The 17,615-nt window shown below is 38.1% G+C and overlaps 1 protein-coding gene across 2 annotated transcripts in view; it reads left to right on the forward strand.

The window, feature by feature from the left end:
• The window catches only part of ATP2A2 (ATPase sarcoplasmic/endoplasmic reticulum Ca2+ transporting 2), a 56,453-nt gene that overhangs the window by 9,592 nt on the left and 29,246 nt on the right, over positions 1-17,615 (forward strand). For both annotated transcript variants that reach the window (XM_068989832.1, XM_068989831.1), the window contains one exon: positions 2,827-2,965. In XM_068989832.1, coding sequence (XP_068845933.1) covers positions 2,827-2,965 — 139 coding nt within the window. The remainder of the gene's footprint in view (positions 1-2,826; positions 2,966-17,615) is intronic.

The following is a 17,615-nucleotide window of genomic DNA, read 5'->3' on the forward strand; positions in this document are numbered from 1 at the left end:
AGAGTGCATCTGTCATTCTTAAAAGTGCAAACATCTTCTACACATACTTAGTCCTGTTGAAATTGTAAACTTACTAGTAAACATGAAGGCCTTTGGGTAATGAGCTCATTTAGAAAGATGCCTCTTTAGAAGAAATGTGCCATAATCCTCTTGATTTTTAAAAAAATTGCTTGTAGTTAAGTAGATATGATACTTTTGTGCATTATTTAGGCAAAAGAAAGAGTACACAGCATTAGACTGTCCTTAAGTTAGTAGTGCATGTTTTTAAATGTACACCATTTACATAGTAGGTGTGAAAGTTGATCAGTTGTGTCTGACTTGGAGTCGGATGCCACTGCCTTCTCTGATTGAGACCCTATACAGTCATGGAATTCACCAGATCATAATATTGGAGTGGGTAGCCGTTCCCTTCTCCAGGAGATCTTCCCAACCCAGGGATCACACCCAGGTCTCCTGCACTGCAGGCGATTCTTTACCAGCTGAGCCACCAGGGAAGCCTAAGAATACTGTAGTACGTAGTCTATCCCTTCTCCCACGGATCTTCCCGACCCAAGAATCGAACTGGGGTCTCCTGCCTTGCAGATGGATTCTTTACCAGCTGAGCTACAAGAGTGATTTTGTAAGACGGAGACTATCTGACAGATGTGACACTGAAGTTCAGAGGGATTGACTTACCAGAGGCCATATAGGTAGAACATACATAGAGTATCTGAGATTTATATCCAGGGCCAGACTGGATAGAAGTAAAATAAAATCTTACAGCAGTCTTTACAGGACTTTCATGTGTGTTTTAACTTAACATTGTTACATCTTAATCCTATTTCCATAATGTGCAGAAGAGTATGTGCCTGTACTATAGGGTTCTTGCTTTCTGAAAGTAAGGGGAGTTACAGTGTAAGGTAGTATTTGGGAGGGGTCGGGCATGTATTTCTGATTAGTGTCATCAAGGACAGCTGACAAGCAATTGGGGGAACTATAGAGAAGTGGAGTTTTCTGGGTGGAGGCTGGGGAGAATATTCCAGAGAGGGAATGGCATGAGCAGAGAAGTATAGAGTGTGTTTGAGGAATGACATTTAGACCTATTTGGGTTTGAGTGGAGTAGGTAGGCGTTAAAACTTTTAGAACAAAGGAGACCTCAGACAGTCTTCTGAGTTTTTGTTTGTAGTAAGTTAGGTATATTTGTCTTTCCCCAAGCTGACTTCTTTTTTTGATGTAATCTGAATCTATGGTCATTTGCTTCCCTTTTCCACCCTCTGTACTATATAAATAGTCCTTTTGATAGTTTGGGTTGGTGGGCGGCAGGGGAGGCTCTTTAAGTGATTTTAATTGGCATCTTCGTCCTGGGGGTCTGAGACAGTTTATCTTTTAAGTTTATGCTTCTAATTTAAATGTACCTGTGCTGATTTTTAATAGAAGCAAAATATAGTGCTCCTGGACATCTTAACCTTGATCAGTCCAGTTTAACTTTACCTGACATGACCTTGAGGAAGGAGAAAAAAGTAAAACTGCCATAATTCATACATTCAGGAGGGAAAATCCTGAGGAAAAAGTGATTTCAAATTTGACTAGTTGAATAGCAACAATGTTCCGAATTTATTTTTTCTACAATATCAGTAATGTTTGAACTTAGCCTTAAGTAGATATGATAGGAATTTAAATTATTTTTGTCATGAACTTCCCAAATTTAAGGTTTCCTGTACTTTTTCAGGGATGCATATGTAAAAAGTGAGACACGCATGCCAATAGCTTTGTTTTCTATCATCTGAATTCTCTTTTAAGCAGGTTTGGGGACTTAATTTTTACCACAAGGTGAAAAATGAGATTACATGGTACTGAGTGTAAATTTTATCTAAATAAAGGTTAAATTGAAAATGTTTAGTTTAGAGGGCAAAGATGTGAAAGAAATGAAAGAATTTTTTCCTTTGTCCATTGAATTGAGTAACCTCACTTGGGCACTTGCTTTATAGACTTGCTCCTTCTAATTGCTTATTTTCTAAGAGAATAAAAGGCAAATTTGGCATATAAACTTTCACCTCCCCTTAAAGGAACTTTCCTTTAGCATTTTTTCAGCATGACTCATTTTAATTGTACATCTTTCATCTTGAAATTAGGGAAGAAAAATTGTGTGTGACTAAGTCTTGACATGTTCATATATAATATTATGGTGAATATGGTTTGTGACTGGCAGCTCTTTATTGGTCTCTGCCACTGGAGAGAGATTTAGAATTTGTGAGGAGACGTAAAACTTGGTTTTCTTAATTGATCACTCAAAGCATTTACTGTGTGCCAAAGCACAACCTAAACATTTTACAGAGAGCTTGTAAATTCTCACACCTGTTGTGAGTGGGTGGGCACTCTTAGGGTCCTGGTTTTGTAGGCAGTAAACCTTGTCTTGTCATGTCACTTATCCACAGTCAACATAACTTTTGAATGGGAAAGCCTGGGATGAGCCTGGACAGTCCAGACCCAGACCATCAGCTTTCATGGGAGACAAGACTGATTTAATGGTGTGTGTGAGGCTAAAGGTGAGGGCCATGTTGCATGGTGTGCTTAGGGACAGCAGGTTCTAATAATTGCTTTTCTCCGTTGATTTTATCCTTATTCTTAGGGTGCTTAGTTTTTTCATTTTTAATACAAAATCAAAAGGGCCTAGTGTTTATTATCTTAAGATGTGAATCATTTACTATAAATGTTATTAATGTGTGTCTCTCGTGGGTTTTTTTTTTTTAATTTAGGTTAGAACGCTAAAATTTTGATTCCTAGGACTAGAAACATTTAGCAGTGGCAGGCTGTGTTTACTAATTTCTTTTGTTTTCTTTTTTACAGGAAAGAAATGCTGAAAATGCAATCGAAGCCCTTAAGGAATATGAGCCTGAAATGGGCAAAGTGTATCGACAAGATAGGAAGAGTGTACAGCGGATTAAAGCTAAAGACATAGTTCCTGGTGATATTGTAGAAATTGCTGGTGAGTTGAGTTGGTCATTTTTTATGTTAAGGTTGTATATTTGAATGCAGTCCTTTTCTCGGGGTTCATACTTAGAGGTTTTAGAAGTTAGGCTCATGTGTATCGATTATATTAACAGATTTTTAGTGCTATCCAAACAAATTACGGTTTTTTGTAAAATTTCAGAGTGTTTGGGACCTCCCTTCATGTTGAGAAGATTTTTCTGTTTTTAAAAAAACAAAGGTGTTTTGAATTACTGTGCTTATTATTTTCAGTACATTTTAGAAATCTAGTGCTAGTGAGATGAACTTAATCTTGATTTGACAGTTGTAGTGAGCAGTTTGTTAGAATACTAGTTAATGAGTACATGGTTTTTCCTGTTTTGGTTCTTGGCACAAATAATAAGTCAGACTTGCAACTATCAAACCAAATTGATGGTTAAGGGTAATTTCATGACTTTAAAAGCTCTACTTAAAAATATTTTGACATAACACTGAGCCAGGGATGTGAGCCAGAGATCTGGGTTTGGGCTTTTAAAGAGTGAATCCTCTGCCATGCCAGAGCTCTTCACAGATCTCAGAGGTCCTCCTTGGAGTAGGTCAGTGCCAAGTTTTCAGACAGCCCAGGATGCCGCTGGAGCCAGTCAGAACAGCTGATCTTTTTGCAGGGGAATCATGACATTGGGTTCTTCAAATCATTGTGGTTTTTCACACCCTTCTGAGCTCAGCGTACTTGTTTTCTTTTTGTGAATGTTCTTATAGTAACACTTTCCCATTGGCTTGTGGGGAAAGTGCGCTTGTCTCTATTGTCTTACTCAAGTGAGAATTCAGAGTGCTGCACCTCTTGGCTTGTGCCCTGCAGTTTTGACCTTTGAAAGTAAATTACTGGGACTTCCAGTGGTTAGGACTCCGCACTCTCAATACAGGGGTTGGGGGACTAAGATCCCGCATGCTGCTTGCTGTGGCTAACAACAAAAACCTGTTACCTTGTCATAGGTCTTCCAGAAAAAGAATAGTGTTGTCTATCTACCCATACGTTGATCACTTAAGACAGCATAGTTTGTGTAAGTGACCTAACACTTGCCAGGTTATTAATGTTAACAGAAGTACAACTCTGAATGAAATATTTTGGCCAGTGGATTTTTTTAAACTTAGTTTGGACATAATTTTAGATTTAGAAGTTGCAATACTAGTCAGAGTTCCCATTTAGCTTTTACCCAGATTCTGAAAATGTTTGTTATCACGATAACTTGCATTATCATCTTTCAGTCTATATACATTCACACATTTTTGCTGAGTTATTCAAGAGTAAATTGAGAAATGATGCCTCTTTGCTCCTGAATACTTAGTATTTATTTTGTAAATCTGTAGACCTTAGTCAGATTTAACCATTTGTCACCATGGATTTTACAGCAAAAACATGAGTTCGAGGGGGAGTTCTGGTGCTGATGTAGGAATTAGGTCACAGTGGGAAGGCTGGAGATAGGCAGGAGCTAATGAGAGCAAGTGATATCAGGGGCTGTAGCATTAAGAATAATGAGGGAAGGATTTTGAGTTTATGAGTAGCAGTTTTTAAGCAGGGATGCACATCAGAATTATCTGGGGACACTAAAAGTTTTTACCAGGTCTCAACCCAAAATATCAATTCAGAATCTCTCTTGGGCATGGAATTATGGTCATATATAGTTTGAAGTGAGCCTCAGATTTAGGTGCTAAGCAACAGGTTTTGATAACTGGATAGATTTGGGGGTAGATGGGAGTAGGGTGTGCAATCAAAGATACTGACAGGATATCTAGTCTAGGTGACTGGGTGGTGATGGTGCCTAGTAACTGAGGAAGGAAATGCTGGAGGAAGATAGGTGTCTTTGCACAGTTATATCATGTGGTAGGTGTACTTAAAGATCGCCTAAGTATTGCACAAAATTCTGTTTGACTTTGTATATTTTCCAGTTCTCCAGCTTAGTCTGGGAATAAACTTTCAGCCTCTCAAACTAAGATATTATAAGAGTTTTTATCCTGGATAGACTATTTCTGTGTGTTCAATATATTTAAAAACTTAGAGAAATTACCCCCAAAGCGTTTATCCTTGGTTTGCATCAGTAGATGGCAGTGGTTTACAGCATCAGATAGACCATGATCCTCAAGGCATCATCTTGCCTTTTGAAGAAATAAATTAAGACCAGCTTCTATTCAATGGAAGTGTTTTTTTTTAAATTATTTTTTTTATTGAAGGATAATTGCTTTACAGAATTTTGTTGTTTTCTGTCAAACCTCAACATAAATCGGCCATGGGTAGACATATGTCCTCTCTTTTTGAACCTCCCTCCCGTCTCCGTCCCCGTCCCACCCCTCTAGGTTTATACAGAGCCCCTGATTAAGTTTCCCGAGCCATGCAGCAAATTCCCGTTGGCTAGCTATTTTACATATGATGATGTCAGCCTCTGTGTTACTCTTTCCATACATCTTAACCCTCTCCCACCCTCTCCCTACATCCTTATAGACTTACGTCTATTCTGTCTGTTTCAGTTTCTTTTTCTCTGAATTTGGGGTCTTACCGATCTTTCCCATCTGAGTAAGTCACTCTAACCACAGGGTTAACTGAGAGAAACTTGGGAATCATTTTAATTCTCTCCTCTCTTATTCTGTCTCTAAGGCCAGTGGATTCTGTCTCCAAAGCACTCCCACATTTACTGTTTTTTCCTCAGTCACCAGTCACACCATCACCTCACACTGACATCATCAGTTCAGTTGCTCAGTGGTGTCCAACTCTCTGTGACCCCAAGAACCGCAGCACGCCAGACCTCCCTGTCCATCACCAACTCCTGGAGTCCACCCAAACCCTTGTCCATCGTGTTGGTGATGCCATCCAGCCATCTCATCCTCCGTCTTCCTCTTCTCCTCCTGCCCCCAATCCCTCCCAGCATCAGGGTCTTCTCAGATGAGTCAACACTTTGCATCAGGTAGCCAAAGTATTGGAGTTTCAGCTTCAACATCAGTCCTTCCAGTGAACACCCAGGACTGGTCTCCTTTAGGATGGACTGGTTGGATCTCCTTGCTGTCCAAAGGACTCTCAAGAGTCTTCTCCAACACCACAGTTCAAAAGCATCAATTCTTCAGCGCTCAGCTTTCTTTATAGTCCAACTCTCACATCCATACCTGACCACTGGAAAAACCATAGCCTTGACTAGACGGACCTTTGTTGGCAAAGTAATGTCTCTGCTTTTCAATATGCTGTCTGGGTTGGTCATAACTTTTCTTCCAAGGAGTAAGTGTCTTTTAATTTCATGGCTGCAGTCACCATCTGCAGTGATTTTGGAGCCCCCAAAAGTAAAGTCTGACACTGTTTCCACTGTTTCCCCATCTATTTGCCATGCAGTGATGGGACCAGATGCCATGATCTTCGTTTTCTGAATGTTGAGCTTTAAGCCAACTTTTTCACTCTCCACTTTCACTTTCATCACATACACAGTGCTGGGAACAAGTTTTAGACAGATAATGAACATTTTATTAAACACTATTGTCATACTACTAGGCAACATGCACTTTAAGGGCAGAACTGTCACACCGATCATTGTAATCTTGCTGAGCATGTAGAAAGCTCTCTGTAATAAATAAAACCTGAAGTCTGAAGTGTGGAGTAGGTTTAGCAGTGTAAATCTGCTTTTTGTGCAGCTTCTGTGCAGAACAGATAATTTGACGTCTCTGTGCATGAGTTCAGTAATAGCTAAGCTTAAAGTGTGTGCCAGATACAGTGATAAATTTCCTAGTCTTTGGTTTTTAATCATCAACCACCCTATGGGTGTGTGTACTGTTAGTCACATTTTGAAACTAACAGTTGAAGCTGAGTCTTTGTGGTTTATTGCTTCTGTCTTCAGCTACGGTTAACTTACTAGGGAATATACAGTATATTTAGTAAATGTATACGTATTTCACACGTTAATTTGTTGGCGGTCCAATTCACATTTTTTTAAAAACCACTTTATTGAGATACAATTCACATGCCAAAACATTTCACTCCTTTAAAGTGTAATTAAGTGGTTTTTGAGTTAAGTGTAATTAAGTGTACAGTCTTTATCACTATCTAATTTTAGAACATCTTCCCCCAAAAAAGAAATCCTATACTCATTAGCAGTCACTTCCTCTGCCCGCCTTTCCCCAGTCCCTGGCAACCACAGTTTACTTTGCTTTTAGGGATTTGCTTATTCTGGATATTGCATATAAATGGAATCACACAACAAATGCCCTTTTGAGATTGATTTCTTTCACTTAGTATTGTTGCCAGGAGTCTTTGTGTTGTGGCATAAATCATATACTTCATTTGTGTGTAGAATACTATATTCTTTACGGCTCAGTAGTATTCCACTGTTTGGGTGCACCACAGTTTGTATATTCATTCATCAGTTCACAGATATTTGTTTTCCCCTTTCCGGCAATTATGAATAATGCTAGGCTGAATATTTGAGTACAGTTTTTGTGTAAACATATGCTTTCACTCTCTTAGATATGTACTTGGACAGGAAAATGTTGGGGCTTAGAGGGACTTGTTTGACATTTTGAGAAATTTCCCATCCATTGTCCAAAGTGATTGCATCATATTACATTCCACCAGCAATGAATGTAGGTTCCAGTTTCTCTGCATCCTCATCCACACTTGCCTTTTAAAATTTTAGCCGTGAAGTATTATCTCACTGTGATTTTAATTTGTACTTCCCTAATTTCGTAATGATATTGAGCATCTTTTCATGTCCTTAGGTTCTAATACATTAGTATGTCATATTTGAGAAATATCTAAATCCATTGGCTATTTTAATTGGGTTGTCTTTATAATGTTGAATTGTAAGAGTTCTTTATATATGCTGGTCTATCAGATAAATTGCAAAATTTTCCCATTCTGTAGGTTTCTCTTTTACTTGATGGTGTTATTTGTAGCATAAATGTTTTTAATTTGATGAGTCCCATTTGTCTTTTTTTTATTTCATTGCTTATGCTTTTGGTGTCATACCAAAGAAGCTGTTCTATGATCTGATGTCACAAAAATTTTGTATGTGGTATAAAGTAGGGGTCCAGGTTCCTTTTTTTGCATTTGGATACCCAATTGTGTCAGCACCATTTACTGAAAAGACTTCGTTGAATTCTCCTGGCGCCCTTGTCAAAAATCAACTGACTTCATTTCCTGCTACAAATTGACTATTATTCAGTTGATACGTGTGTCTAGCCTCCTGCCAGTACCACACCATCTTGGTTACTGTAGCTTTGTAGTAAGTTATGAAATCATTAAATTTGAGTCTCCTGGCATTGTTGTTTTTCTAGATTTTATTTTGGTTATTCAGAGTCCGTTGCATTTCCATATGAATTTTAAGTTTAACTTGTTAATTTCTGCCCCCAAAGCCTGCCTAGATCTGATAAGAATTATGTTGACTCTGTAGCTCAATTTGGGAAATACAGCTATCACAGCAATATTAAATCTCCTGATGCTTGACCAAGAGTGTATCTTTGTTTATTTAGGTCTCACTTCTTTTAACACTCTGTTTCCAGTGTACAAGTTTTATGCTATTTTTGTTGTGTTTATTCCTAAGTGTTCTTTGTTTTCTTGGGAGCTGTTTGTAATTGGAATTGATTTTTTTAAATTTCAGTTTCAGATTGTTCTTTTCTAGTGTATAGAAATAAGTTGATTTTTGTGCACTGATTTATAGCCCGTGCATTGACTTGCAGTGTTGGTGGACTCTTACTCAAATAGTTTTCCATGGGTTCCTTAAGGTTTTTCTTTCTGTAAGACCATGTCATCTGAAAACAGAAATAATTTTTCTATTTTCCTAGACTGGGTGCCTTTTCTTTTTCTTGTCTAATTGCCCTGGCTGGATTCTTCAGTAGAATGTTAAAAAGAAGAGGCCAGAGTAAACATCCTTATCTTGTTCCTGATCCTAGGAGAATAGTATTCAGCCTTTTACCATGAAGTATGATGTTAGCTTTGAGTTCCATAGATGCCCTTTACCACGTCGAGGAAGCCTGAATCACAGTTTTAATTTTTAGGTTGTCAATATACTCTTTGTTTGGTCTGTTCTGGTGACTTTTCATGGTTTTTAAATATTTAGATACAAATTAGAAATAGTAGTTAGATTACTAGAACCAGTGGGTCACTGAACTGGGAAAAATGTAACCCTAAGGCATTTAAATTGATTTAGATGGAACATTTTGGAAAAATATTTTGTGACTGCTTGAACTGGGCCAGATAAATAGCTATTTACTTTATTACTAAGACTATAAAAGTTGAGGCATTTTAACTTCTACTTTTAGGATTCGTAATCTAGTTGACTCTGCGATTTGGCATTTAGCCCAATAATTCAGTTCTGTGAAACTGTAGAAATGAATTTCAATTCTAAACATAGATCTAAATTATTTCTTGTCAAAGTCTTACTCTGTGCATGGCCTGAAGGGATAAATGGCATAAATTGTGCTCTTAGACACGGTAACTTTTATACTGTTATTTAAATTATGAAATTGACTGTGAAGGTTCTTTCTGATGAATTGAAAAACTGGAGACTATTGTTAACTGTTTTGAAGATCAAAGCGAGTATTTGCACAAATAAAGAGACCGACCTTTTTGTAGTCATTGTTTGGATGTAAGAATCATCTGACTTGAGATGATAAACTTCTTTTTGCTAACTTGTGGAAGACTATGGTAGAACGGTTCTGCTGTACTTTCTAAAGTCTAGTCTGGGTGGCTTTTTTGAGGGGGAGATGGAGGGAGCTAAGGAAATTGTATTTTTGATGTTGCTATGCCAGCTAATAACATTTCCAGGAAGACACTGTATAAGCATGCAGAATAAATCCTTATGTATACTTCTAAGTATCTAGACTACAGGAACCAAATAGAATAGATTTGGCAGGTAAACATATGGTTACCCATGTGTTCATCTTCTGAAACTACAATAACTTTGTATTATTATAATGTCAGAAAAATATTTCTCTGCATAGATGGAAACCAAAAGTAGTAAAATACGGGTATAATTTATAAGAGATGAACATCAGTGTTTCAGTGTTCTGTATTATTTGCTAATATCAAGGTGAATCAAGCTTTCAAAGTCATGAAAGTCTTTAACATCAGAATTTGGGGGTGTTCAGCATTTGCATGGGAGGTGGGTAATTGACTTCTTAAGGCAACTGTTTTTGAAATTGTTTGAAACAAACGTCTTGTATCTTGGTAACCCAGAGTTGATGAATAGCACAAGGACATAAATATCCTCAGATGACTTCTGTCCTGTAGTATACTCTGGAGTAAATCATATTTTAAGATTATGTAAGTGTTAGAAATGACACAGTCTCAACGTAAAACTGTTTGCTTTACTTAGCTTCTGGAGAAATTGATTTTATATTTCCTAAATTGAAGAATAAATATTCAGCAGTTGTGCCAGCAATTTTAGGACTTAATAAAAAAGAATAATTCTTAAACTTGGTAACTATTTAAGGAAGAGAAGTTTCACTTTTGATAGTCAACTTGCAGTAATGAGATTTAGTAACATGTATGAAGTGGCATTTCCAAGCAGTTGAGGAAAAAGAAAGACAAAGTTGTAAAATGGATAGATGACTGATTCATGTAAGAACCTGTATTATTATCCGAATTCCACACGACACTGGACAGAGTAAATTAACCTGACCTCTACAGAATCTAGGAATTGGAGTAGACTCTTAAGGAGCTTTCTGGCTCGAGATGTATGATTCCGATAACATGGCCTTATCATTTCTTTAGCTAGGGCTGTGAGCCTTTTTTCTTTCGCTTTTGAAAAAAAAGGAATTGGAGCAGCCTGAATGAATAGTCAGCAAACACTTAATTCATACCTGTTGAGCTCTCTAACACAAATATCAAAAAGTTAATTCTGTGCTGTAGAGCAGAAGGCTTGGCAGACTTTTAACAGAGCTACCTTAGAAATATTTTGGGTTTTGTGGCCCCAAACAGTCTCTAGGAGAAAAAAGATTTTTTTTAACAAGAGTTTTAAAAATGTAAAAATCATCCTTGGCTTAAGGGCTATTTTTAAAAGAAACAAAAACAGGCCTTTAAGTTCATCCAGCTGCTTCTCTAACTTCATGTGCAAGAAAGATTTTGTTAAAGTGTAGATTTTGAGTACTTTGGTCTGGAGTGGGCCTCATTGTTCTCCATTTCTACCAAGTTCCCTGGTGAACTACACTTTGAGGAGCAAAACTCTGCAGCAGTAGTTCTTAATCATGTATAGAACACAGTTCCTTTAAGAATTAATGAAATCTGGACTCTTTTTTCCAAATACACATGTTCAGAAATCTTGCATGCAATTTCAGGGGATTCTTTTGTCCTTCTCCCCAGAATTCCACCCCAAGATTCTAGCTGTTGGTTTTAAAAAATGAAGTTACAAGCATATACCTAGTTTTATTGTGCTGCACAATATTGCATTTTTTAAACAAATATTTCAACTTTTCAGTATTGTTATGATCAGTGATCTTTGGTTACTGTTGCAAAAAGATTGACCCACTGAGGACTCAAGTGATTAGCTTTTTTTTTTTTTAAGCAATAAAATCTCATAAAATTAATGTATGTACATTGTTTTTTACATAGTGCTATTGCATCTCATATAGTACAGTATAAACATATCTTTGTATCACTTAGTTTATTGCAGTATTTACTTCTGCTCTCTTTTTTAATGTCTATTTATTTGACTGCGTCAGGTCTAAGTTGTGGCACACAGGATCTTCTGTTGCGGCCCACGGGCTTCACTCTAATTGTGGCACGTGGCTCTGTAGTTCTCGTGCGGGCTTAGCTGCCCCATGGCATGTGGGATCTTAGTTCCCTGACCAAGGATCGAACCTACATGCCTTGGATTGGAAGGTGGGTTCTCAGTCAGGGTAGTTTCTACTTTTGCTTTTGTGGTGGCATTGAACCCAAAAGGTATGGCTGTATACCATATGATCCAGCATTTCCACTTCTAGGGTATATATTCAAAGGAAATGAAATCAGTCTCCCTAAGAGATCTGCACCCCTGCATTCATTATAGCACTGTTTACCTAAGTATCCATCAGTGAATAAATGAATAGAGAAAATGTGTCTACACGCACACACACACACACACAGACACACGAGTATTACTGAGACATAAAAATGAAGGAAGTCCTTATGTTTGCAACAACATGGATTCACCTTAAGTGAAAGAAGTCAGAGAAAGGCAAATGCCATGTAATCTCACTTACATATAAATCTTTAAGAAAGGAAACACACTCTCACACATGCAAAGCAAACTGAGAAACTCAGGTTGGTGGTTTCTAGCATGGTGGGTGCAGGAATTAGGTGAAGGTGGTCAGAAGGTATAAAGTCCAGTTGTGAGACAAATGTGTTCAGGGAATATAATATACAGCATGGTGACTATAGGTAACAGAATTATAGTATATACTTGAAAGTTGCTAAGAGTATATCTTAAGTTTTCATCGTAAGGAAACAGTTGTAACTATGTGAGGTTGATGGATATTAACTGATTGTAGTAATTTCATATAGTATGTATATATAAATGTTTTGTACCCTAAACACAGTGTTACAGGTTGGTTTTTATCTCAACAAACTGGGAAAAGTCATTACAGTTAAACTGTAAAATATTGTCTGATTAAGCAGTCTGCATGGTGTTGTTGGAATATTGTTAAACAGTTTTCACCTGTTCCTAAAATGATAAACATCGCTCAGAGATGTAGAAGCAAAACTGCATGACCAAATAAGGATTGTTGTCTTTTGTCTCTTCCCCCATGCGGAGTTGTTTCACAGTGAGAAGGATGAGAGAGCAGAACTAGTTAGAGATGTAGATCTGAGTCATCTGTAACCAAAAACCAGGAGAAATCATTATTTTAGTTTTTCCTGTAAGTAATATCTGTTTTATAGAGCTATAAGTTCTTAATCTTAACTCGTATATAAGCAGAACAACAGTCTAAAACAAATTAGCGTGGATGCTATTAAAAGCAGAGGGTTTTGAGACCTAGAGCAATAATTGATTGATGGCTGTGAGAACAACTAAGACACTAAGAACCATGAGTTCTGAGAAACTCAGAAAGGTATCCCCAGTCATCAGATCATGATGGACCAGTTGGTCTTGAAGCCTGACCTGAATTTCACAGGGCTGACATTTCCTCATTTTCCTGTAATCACCTCCTCCCCTCTCCTTGTGACTCAGTGGCAGTTACAGTACAGTAAGTGCCAGTCTTTCCAACCCTCATTATTGTGATTAAGATTTGGGGGAAATTAGAAGAAACCACAAAGTGCAGGGAACACATTTCCTAAGTGTGACACAAGACTGCCACCATCACGAGACTTGACTATGTGAGAATATAAAATAACTTATTTTGAAGATGATAACATAATTTTAAGAAATAACATGCTTCGTGTTAGCTGCTGCTGCTAAGTCGCTCCAGTCGTGTCCGACTGTGTGATCCTATGGATGGCAGCCCCCCAGGCTCCTCTGTCCACAAAATTCTCTAGGCAAGAAGACTGGAATGGCTTGCCATTTCCTTCTCCTGCTTGGTGTTAGTGGTAGTCAGAATACAAGATTGAGAGTATGGGGAAATGGCAAGAAAATTAATTTGGTGCAAGTATACATTTGTAGGAAAATTCTGTTTTCTGAGACTCTTCTCCAGAAGTAATTGAAGTGCACAAGAGGAAAATTGGAAACATGTAGATGGCTGTGAAAATAGTGACTGATTGATTAATCACAGGATGGCTGTGAAATACCTGTGACGTTAAGCAAGTTACGTGCCTCATTTTCCTTATCTGTAAACAGGGAATGAAGATAGTCATAGAATTCATAAAGCTCTTACAGCAGTGCTTAGTGTAGAATAAGCATTCTCCAAAGTTGAGCTTTAGAGATGATTGCTTTAGGTATTACTATGTAGCCATTAAAAAAGAATGAAACCGCTAAGTACATACCAATGTTAAAGGTTTGTAATTTTTATTTTAATGAAATTTTAGTAAGTGTTATCTATAGAGAAAGGTGTTTGATAAATAGTGTTAACAGATAAATAGATGTTTGGATGAGGGAAGTGAGGGGTGGGTTTTCACCTTGTAAAGAGCATGCGTTACTCTTGTAATAAAGAGAAATGCATGTTGGTATCCCAGATCCTGTGTACTCTAACCTTGCGTAACCTTGCTGCAGGCTGCCTCCACAGCATCTAATGAACCAGTTAGCTTCCACCTCTAGCAACTAAAAACTTCCCTGCCTAGGAACAGCTGTGCTACTTTTATTGGCAATTATGTATTATGCCAGTTTTATTATAAAATGTCCCTTATAAGGAGCTAAAACATACTTGTCTGTTCTGTACAATAGTTTTTCTCTTTGGAGGCACATAGAAGTCTGATTCCTCATCCTGTGATGGCCTGTTTTACCATCTTGATGGCTTCTTTGGTGCCCATGCTTGAATACAGTTAATGTAAATCGGGTCTGGTTCCTAGTCGAGACCTTATCTTCCACCCTTACACATAAGGACACTTTGGCAGTCTTAGTTGTCCTGTCACTTAAAGCCCATGAGTCTTTTTCACATTTCTCTTTCCCTGCAATATCTCTAGTCCTCTGCTAGCAGACGTGTCTTCTGTTTTCAGTCTATATTTTAAGCAGTAACCACTGTTAAACTTCATTCAGCCCAACCAAGGCTAAGATCTCTTTGATCCTGACGTTTCATTGTTGCTAACTTTGTGGCAGTCTTCAACTTGATGATCATTATCATAAGTTTCTGGTGCCCCCCCCCCCTTTTTTTTTAAAGAAAATGATGTGTGTGCAGGTACTTCGTTCCACAGCAGATATTTTACTTGGTGTGCACTGTTTCAGCACAGTGCCAGGGCTGGCAAATCAGGAGACTAGGCGACCTCCCTGTGGGGCTAGTGGTCCAGTGGGGAGGACACAGCAGACATGAATGTGATGAGTGTCGGGAAGCGGGCACCTTCTGTGGCGCGTTGTGACGGACACCAGCCTGATCGTGAAAGTTCCAGGAAAGCCTGGCCATTTGTGAAGACTCGGAACTTTTGAGAAACTGAAGAGTATTGTTTGAAGCAAGTCTAGTAGGAAGAAGCTGTTGAAAGGTTTTAAAGAGAATGATATGTCTGCATTTTAAAAAGATGGGTTTCATCATAGATAATATATCCTACAAATTGGACTGGGAACAAATACAGTATAAGCTATGGCAGTTTGTAATGTTCCTCCATGCTCACCCTGAGGCCTGGAAATAGTGTTAAGTAGGCAGGTAGAGCTTCTCAAGTGAATTTCATTCATTTTTTTCCTAACTACAAAATTTATGACTCAAATTAGGAGGGAAAATGTTTGAGTCACAGTTAAATGTTTAACTAATTTAGGTTAATTCTATTATGGCTGGCTTTTCCTCAGAGCCATTTAAACTCAGAAACAATAGTGGTATTTAAGAGGTAATTTTCTGATCTTATATATAGTTTTCTTTAAAAAAAAAAGAAAAGGTTTGAATAAACTGGTAGAATTTGCCACAATAAGTTAGGTTTTTTCCTTATGTATAATCAATTCAAAAAAGGCTTTTTCTGAGTTGTGCTGATTTTAACTGTCAGCGTTTTTGACATAATAATATAACCAATGTTAAATCATCCTGGCCTTATAAATAGTCTTTCCCAGATTTTAAGATTAAGAAAGCTTGTGTTCATTCAGTTCTAAAATGTGGCCAAGTAATAATTTCCTTTAAATGACTTTTACTTGCGTTCTTGGTAACTCACCATAAAGTATACATTGAAGAATTTGTTCAGAGTGGAAGTCTGTGTTGTGATAGCGGGTTTTAAAGAGCCTACAGACTTAAGGAGCCAAGAGCTGAATTTTAAGTGTCAGATGTTAAACAGAAAGTAGTTTATAACAGTTTATTCTTCTATTACACTGCCTGAACTCGAGACAAAAAAATTTTCAGAGGAAAAAATTGCAGAGCATCCCGTTGGCAAGAGTAAGAATTTTCCACTACCACTTGCCCTGAGGGCACTGACATGCCCCATCAGGGAAATATCACTGGATGTGATCATCGGAACAGACTGCCTACTCCTCTTGCACAAAACCCTCGGCCTGGAATTCACAGAAGCCTGCAGACAAAAGAAAATTATGTCTTAGCTGAAAAGTAGTCATTGAGCCTTTGTTGTCATGGATCTTTTACTTCTTTAGACAACCTGCTTCCTTGTAGAGTTAATCCTAAATTGACTCCTCCAAACAAAAAGCAGAGTCACACAGTAAATTAAAGGAAGTCTTTCATTAATTGAAGTTCTTTAGGCAAGACCCCTATTGCTGCCTTTAGTTTCCTGTCTAGAATGAGGACATGAGTTGGTCTGGTCAAGATGATGCAAGGGAGTGTCTTTCTCACTAAGAGAATACTAGAACTTGGCAGGTTTTTAAGGCCAGTTTGGATTTATGCTCTTAGCACCTTTTCCACACAGGAGAAGAGCCTGGCAGCCCACCCCGGTGTTTCTGCCTGGAGAATCCCCGTGGACAGGAGCCTGGCGGGCTGCAGTCCATGGGGTCGCAGGGGGTCAGACACGACTGAGCACATGCGCACCTTTTCCACAGAGAGATCATTTGTAATGGAGATAAACATGAAACTTTCAAGGTAGCGCATTTCCCAAGTGTTAGGGACTTGGGGTCTTCTCAGCCTAGAGCTTCGCATACATGGCACATGAGAAACAGCACACAGGAGACTGTTCTAAGCAGGGTCTTCACAGGGTCTGTGACACCAGTTACTAAGCCATTTTTCCCCTTGTATTAGTTTTTTAGTGTGCTTGGAGAATTTCTTTAAAATAATGGGTTCCTGGATCCCAAATGCATTGAACCAGATTCTTGCCTGGAGAATCCCAGGGACGGCGGAGGCTGGTGGGCTGCCATCTATGGGGTCACACAGAGTCGGACACAACTGAAGCGACTTAGCAGGCTCTTAAAGAGCAGGCCCCAAGATTCTGTAGTTTATGAAAGGTCCCCAGGTCATCTTTTAGTTCCTGAATACATAATTGCCTGCCAGTTAGAATGGCTGTTACAGGATGGAAGAAAAGTTAATAAGAGCATAAGATCAATTTTAAGCAACTTCCTGTGTGGTTCAGTGGCTAAGATGCTATTCTACCAACTCAGGGGACCCAGGTTTGATCCCTGGTCAGGGAATTAGATCTCCAGGTCATCTTTGAGTTCCTACATATGTAGTTGCCTTCCAGTTAGAATGATTGTTACAAGAGGGATCAAAAGTTTAATAAAAGCATGACATCAGTGTTAAGGACTTCCCGGTCACTTGTTCCACTAGCGTTTTACATCTGACTCGTTCTTGAATATTTAACCAATAATTAAACGTATATCAATATAATTTCTGTACAACAGAAATAGCCTTCATATATTTAAAACAGACTTTTAGGAGTAAAAATAAGCTGCTTCTTTGTAATGCGAGTTTAAACGTTAACATAATTTTAAATGCTGCATATATAGTATCAATCCTGCCTTAAACTAGTAACTTACATGTTGACTTTGTTACTGAGGAAAAAAATTAATCTTAGTATTTCTTGCCTCAAAAACACATTTTTCATTCATTTTTAATCCTCTGAGCTGCCCCACTGAAACACAGCAAAATAAATGGCAAGATACAACTTCTGGATCCTCAATTCTAAAATATTAGATTTGCTGACCTTAATTAAATTGTGGCCAGGT

Source organism: Capricornis sumatraensis, chromosome 17 (genome assembly GCF_032405125.1).
Source record: "Capricornis sumatraensis isolate serow.1 chromosome 17, serow.2, whole genome shotgun sequence".
Lineage (NCBI taxonomy): Eukaryota > Metazoa > Chordata > Mammalia > Artiodactyla > Bovidae > Capricornis > Capricornis sumatraensis.